The 6804-nt window shown below is 41.0% G+C and overlaps 1 protein-coding gene across 1 annotated transcript; it reads left to right on the forward strand.

The window, feature by feature from the left end:
* The first annotated feature begins 1390 nt into the window (after positions 1-1390).
* On the forward strand, positions 1391-5989 carry LOC145241484 (uncharacterized). Its single transcript, XM_080104480.1, has 2 exons — positions 1391-2833; positions 5848-5989. Exons 1-2 carry the CDS (start codon positions 1504-1506, stop codon positions 5856-5858), a joined length of 1341 nt encoding a protein of 446 aa, XP_079960606.1. The 5' UTR covers positions 1391-1503; the 3' UTR covers positions 5859-5989.
* Positions 5990-6804: the final 815 nt, after the last annotated feature.

The following is a 6804-nucleotide window of genomic DNA, read 5'->3' on the forward strand; positions in this document are numbered from 1 at the left end:
AAAAAAAAAATTTTAATCATGTTAACAGGTGAAAATTTGCGATCATCTTGTTTAAATTTGAAACGGAAAATTATCTCCCTTTTGAACTCTCCTGTATCTTACAATCGTTTTCATCAAATTTTATTTTTCTACCTTATCGATTTTCCTCATTTTTGGATATAATCATCTTTAAAATACAAGGAATACGTAAATTACCATTGTTTTCATGTGAAATTCAGTTTTACGATTTCCGAAATTTCGTCCTAATAGGGTAGAAGCACCAAAATAACTCTTATTAGCCATGGTGATATCATAGCCTCACTATATGGTGATATCATAGCCTCACTATATGGTGATATCGTAGCCTCACTATATGGTGATATCGTAGCCTCACTATATGGGAATATTGTAGCCTCACTATATGGTAATATCATAGCCTCACTATATGGTGATATCGTAGCCTCACTATATGGTAATATTGTAGCCTCACTTTATGGTGATATCGTAGCCTCACTATATGGTAATATCGTAGCCTCACTGTAATCACAGCAAGTTCTACTCAAATAGGATAATGGCGCGCAGCCCCAACTGTAGAATCCAGTTGCACGCGCAGCTGTTTAAAGTTCATTTCAGCTGCGCGCACATTGTCTTTCTACACCCACATAAATTCTGTAGACTTATAGACTGTCTTTTCACGCGGACGTCTTTGGGGGCATTTTACTTCACAAAGATGTTGTTTTTTTTTTCATCCAATTGGATTACAAAGAAAACAAATTTCAAAAATATTTTTTCAGACAGTGTTCGTGGAGCCGGCTTGAAATCTATATATATTGCATTTTGTGCCAAAGCCAATTAATCGACTCCCAACCAGCATGCTGTAGACATCATCATCAACTTCGTCCACGGGACATTAAACGCACATGCACATCCGATAATTAATTTTCCATGGAAATGGACTTTTTACCCTTTTCTATCTCTCTGCTAAAGTAAGTAATGGACTTCTATGTTGTTTATTTCTTCCTAAAAAAGAATTTTCATTTTTCTACTTCATTTCATTTTATTACATCAGTCGCAGGATTCTTTTTGCTATTTCATTACATAAAGAAACATTCAATTACCTCAATCGAAGGACTTTTTTTCTAGTCCATTACATACAAAACTTTTAATACCTCAGTCGCAGAACTGTCTTCTTCATTACATAAAAAACCTTTAATTACCTCAGTTACAGGAAGAGACCATTAACAAAGAAAACTTTCCTGTCTGCTCTATTCACTTATTTACAATTTAAAAAAAAATAAATTTTGTATTAAATGTTAACTCTACCCAGTTGTGTCCCTTGAACACTCTTCACAACAGAGAGTTAACTTCCCTACCGGCGACGGTGTAAACGGGACTTTTGGAAAAATATGGCGCGACCTGTACGCACGTGTTGAATAAACCCTCCTCAACCCTACTCCCGTTATCTGTGTTTATTTGCTTCTACATTGGTAGCAGAGCGTATCAAAACTAACAAACAAAAAAAACATGGCCTCTAAATACATTCCCCTACCAACGTTAAACACGGAAAAATATAATTCCTGGAAGAAAGAAATGCGCATATGGGAACTAGCCACTACTTTAGATGAAAGAAAACGGGCCCCCGTCGTGCTTTTGTCCTTGGAAGGAAACGCGAGAGAGGCGCTGCTTGAATTGGATATCACTTTACTCAATGCCGAAAACGGAATGGAGATAGTATATCAAAAGTTGGACACCCTCTTTTTAGAAGACGTAAACCAGGCAGCATTTAGGGCGTACGAGGCATTCGAAAGTCACCGAAGAAAGAGCGGCATGGCAATAGATACATTTCTAATTGAATTTGAACGCCACATTGCCAAATTGAAAGAATTCAACATAATTCTTCCCGAGCCGGTCCTAGCGTTCAGAGCTTTCAAAAGCGCCAACCTCACTCCCGAAAACGAACGCTTAATAAAAGCCACCGTTCGAGAACTAACACTCAGAGAAATGTCTAAACAATTAAAAACAATTCTTAATGACTTTGAAACTCATTCACCGCCGAAAACTCCTCCGGTTGCTATGAAAACCGAATCTGACATTATTTTCACCACTGACGAAACTGAAAACACCTACTACACCAGTAGTCGTGGTCGAGGCCGCCGCCACGGTGATAAAACAGCCAGTCTCACCAGTCGTGGGGCTGGCAGATGGGGTAGGGGTCGCAACCAAAATTCAACCCACTACAACAACAACAACAACAACATCAAAAGAAATTCAAACCACAAGGTTGAAAGCGACAGCAGCAGCAGCGGTGTTTGTTTCAAGTGTGGGTGTAAATACCACTGGATTCGCGACTGTCCGTATGATGAAATTGACAAGACCGACAAAGGAGGCCACTTGCTCGTTTCCAACATCGTCCTCATGAACGAGCGTGAAGAATATGGCAGCACCAGCACGTTTTTGGGAGAAACGCTCGGATCCACTGTCTTGGATAGTAGTGCGTCTGGGACAGTTTGTGGAAGAAAATGGTTCGAGTGTTTTCTAGAAACCCTGCCAGAAGAACAAAAAATAAAAGTTCGAGATGGAAGGAAAAGCTACAAATTTGGTGATGGGAACACCATTAAATCTACTCACACAGCAACTTTACCATGTGTCATTGCTGGCATTGAAGTCAGTATTATCACTGACGTGGTGGACGCCGAAATACCGCTTTTACTGAGCAAAAAGTCGATGAAAAGAGCCGGCACAAGCCTCAATTTCGAGAACGACAGTGTCACCATGTTTGGAAAAAAAATCCCACTGCAATGTACTTCTTCAGGGCACTACCACATTCCCATAACAAGACCTACACCAGACCGAGGTAAGTTCAAACATATTTTGTTTACCAAAGAAATTTCCAACAAAAATAGGCAAGAAAAAATAAAAATCGCCACCAAACTTCATAGACAATTTAGTCACCCTAGCGGTAAAAGCTATGTGACTTAGTCAGGAGCACCGGAATGAAAGACAAGCAATTCATTAAGATACTTCAGGAAATTCCCAATTCTTGTGAAATTTGCATGAGATACAAAAGGGTTGAACCCAGACCTGTCGTGGGGTTTTCACTGGGAACATATTTTAATGAGAGCATTGCCATGGACATAAAAGAAATTAATGGTAACAAAGTATTACACCTTATTGATCATGGTACTAGGTACAGTGTTGCAGCTAAAATTCCAGCTAAAGAGAGCTCCGATATTATTAATACTATTTTCAAAAATTGGATTACTTATTTTGGTACCCCTGGATTTATTCTCACTGACAATGGCAGAGAATTCAACAACCAGGCGTTTAGGGACATGGCACAAAATATGAATATCGTCGTTCGTACCACTGCTGCTGAAAGCCCATGGAGTAATGGGCTAAATGAAAGGCACAATGGGATTTTAGGGGAAATGGTGAAGAAAACCCTAGAAGAAACAAATTGCAGTTTCGAGGTGGCTCTCGCGTGGGCAGTAAGTGCCAAAAATACACTTCAAAGTGTCCATGGATATAGTCCCAACCAACTCGTTTTCGGCAGAAATCCCAACCTACCTGGTTTTCTTAATGACAAACTCCCTGCACTAGAAGATGTCTCTACCAGTGAAATTGTGGCAAATAATCTTAACGCTATGCATGCTGCCAGGAAACACTTCATAGCGAGTGAATCTTCAGAAAAGCTTAGACGAGCTCTCCGCCACCAAGTTAGAACAGGTATCACCCAATCCTATAAAAATGGAGATGCTGTTCTTTACAAAAGGAACTTGTGTGATAGGTGGCTTGGCCCTGGGACAGTCGTAGGGTGTGAAAACAAACAGGTGCTTGTCAAGCATGGCGGCACCTATGTTAGAGTACATCCGTCTCGTTTAACTTTCTATCCCGAAACATACCAGACTCACAATGAGGGCAACAACGAGGAATTGAGCACCCAACAAGAGTCTGAAGGATCCCCAAGAGTGTCAAACTTCGAAGAGAACATTTTAGAAGAAAATGTAGAATTGGCAGACAACACTGAACAATGCCCTACTATGGAGACTCAAGACATAACCAATAAATGCGACACAACCACCAGGAAAGTCAAACTTCCTAAACCTGGACAAATCATAAAATGCAAGCTTGCCAACGACACAGAATCAGACTGGAAGAAGTTAAATGTCATAAGTAGAGCAGGCAAAGCCACTGGCAGAAATAAACATTTGATGAATGTAGTTATGGACAGGGTGAAGTATTTTGGTTGGACTTTGAACATGGAGTTTCCGATTGGCAAGCTGATGAGACTGAAGAAAATGAAGAGCACCATGATTTCTGCACTGAGGAAGAAGTAATGATCACCTCTGCTGACGATAGCCTGGAACTAGAGGAAGCTAAACAAAAGGAACTTCAGAGCTGGGATAAAAATAAAGTCTATGTTCAAGTACCGGATCAGGGCCAACCAAAAATCTCCACCAGATGGATTTACACAAGCAAAAATTCCCAAACATTCAAGGCCAGACTTGTCGCCCGAGGTTTTCAGGATAAATATGCTGAGAATCTAAGAAATGATTCTCCCACATGCTCCAAAGAAGGTTTACGTGTAGCATTAGCTATAATGGCATCCAACCATTGGGTATGTAAATCCATGGATATCAAAACAGCATTTCTGCAAAGCAAGAAGTTGGAAAGACAGGTTTATCTGAATCCTCCCAAAGAAGCTAATGTACCCCAAGGCTATATTTGGAAACTCTCCAAATGTGTATATGGCCTGACCGATGCCTCTAGGTCCTGGTATCTCACACTCAGGGAGGAATTGATGAAGTCAGGAGCTATAGCTTCAAAATATGATCAGGCTATATTTACATGGCATTTCGAAAACAAATTGCAAGGGATAATTGCTACCCATGTGGATGATTTTTGCTTTGCAGGGTCAGAGATTTTTCATAGAAAAGTTATTGACAAAATCCATCAAATATTTGCAGTTAAATCTGAAGAAACTGCAGAGTTTCAGTACATAGGATTAGACATTAAACAGAATAGGGAAAATATTAAACTTGGACAGAATGAGTACGTAAAGAAATTGAAATATATCCCAGTGGAAAATGGCAGGAATATTAATGACAAAATATCCACAGCGGAAATTTCTAAAATCAGGCAAGTTATCGGGCAACTTAACTGGCTGGCTACCCAGACCAGACCTGATCTCAGCTACGATGTCAGTGCATTAAGCTCCATCCTCAAACAAAGTAATGTGGAATGTATAAAACATGCCAATAGAGTAGTAAAGAAAGCCAAGAAAGAAAAATCCCAGGTAGATATTCCTGACTTAGGAGATCTCAGTCATCTCAAGATTATTGCCTACAGTGATGCCTCATTCGCCAACCTGACAGACGGAGGATCTCAAGGTGGTTACATAATCTTTTTAGTTGGCAATAACCACAAATATACACCAATAACCTGGCAGTCCAAGCGCATTAGAAGAGTGGTCAAAAGCACACTGGCTGCTGAAACCCTAGCCATGGTTGACATGTCGGAGGCCTGTCTGTTTTATAGGAAACTACTATTAGAAATACTGCAATTGAAGGATGAACCCGAAAATATAAAAATAATCTGCAAAACTGACAATTCCTGTCTCTTTGACTCTGTGCATTCATCCACCCAAATACTAGATAAAAGGCTTCGTATTGAGATGGCTATTTTGAGAGAAATGCTGGAAAGAAAAGAAATAGCAGAGTTCTCTTGGATACCCACCAATGGACAGGTAGCTGATTGCTTAACCAAGAAGGGAGTCCCTTCATTTAAGATACTTGAGTTCGTATCTGAACCCAAAGAAACGGATATTTAAAAATAATTTTTTTTTTCTTTCTTTTCTTTCTTTTTCAGTGGTCATCTAGAAGACAAGAAAAAGGGGGAAGTATTGTTAACTCTACCCAGTTGTGTCCCTTGAACACTCTTCACAACAGAGAGTTAACTTGCCTACCGGCGACGGTGTAAATGGGACTTTTGGAAAAATATGGCGCGACCTGTACGCACGTGTTGAATAAACCCTCCTCAACCCTACTCCCGTTATCTGTGTTTATTTGCTTCTACATTAAATTTAGTTATCTACCTCATTTTGCTGGCAGAGGCAGCTACACTTCCTACCTTGGATCTAAAGTTTTCACGGTTGGTTTGCCTGGAGGCAACAGACAAAGCAACTCCACAGTTTTCCGATACCACACAACCTCTCGCGATGTCTGGGGTACAAAGGTCGAATCAAGTACAACAAATGCATGAGGCAAAGGCCCTGTCGACCCAAAGGGACACCAAACCTTGCAACGGTTGCGGAAAAACATCACACCGAGGTGGATCGATGAACCGGAAAGATTGTCCAGCAGTGGGACTCAAGTGCCACTTTTGTGGAATAGTAGGGCACATTAAAAAGGTGTGCCGGAAAATTAATAGATCCAAAACGGAGGCTATAAAAAGCGGGGAGTCATTCATGTTTTGCACCACGGATAAAGCCCCTACTCATAGACACAATGAGAGACGATGAAATCTCTTCCGGTACGCCGTAGGTACAGAACCAAGTCCTCAAGGTATCGCACACCGTCTTGGCTCTTCCCGACGTCATTAGGGCCACTTCAACCCATCCCGTATACCTGTCTGCGTATACCATAAAGTGTCTACCCTGCATCTGGACGAAGTCAACTACCACTTGTTGGAATGGAAATTCCGGGTCTGCTGGGGACATCAAGGGTTCCCTGGGCTGAGACGGTGCGATTTCATTGCACGTGCGGCACTGGGCTCTTGTTTGCCTGATGTTAGCATCCAACCCTGGCCAGAATAGTCGTTGTCTCG

Source organism: Euprymna scolopes, chromosome 20, assembly GCF_053919585.1.
Source record: "Euprymna scolopes isolate OS-2025 chromosome 20, ASM5391958v1, whole genome shotgun sequence".
Classification (NCBI taxonomy): Eukaryota; Metazoa; Mollusca; class Cephalopoda; order Sepiida; family Sepiolidae; genus Euprymna; species Euprymna scolopes.

What these genes read in the sequence shown, in the direction of transcription:
- LOC145241484 (XM_080104480.1), top strand. Translation starts at nt 1,504, where the DNA reads ATGGCCTCTAAATACATTCCCCTACCAACGTTAAACACGGAAAAATAT.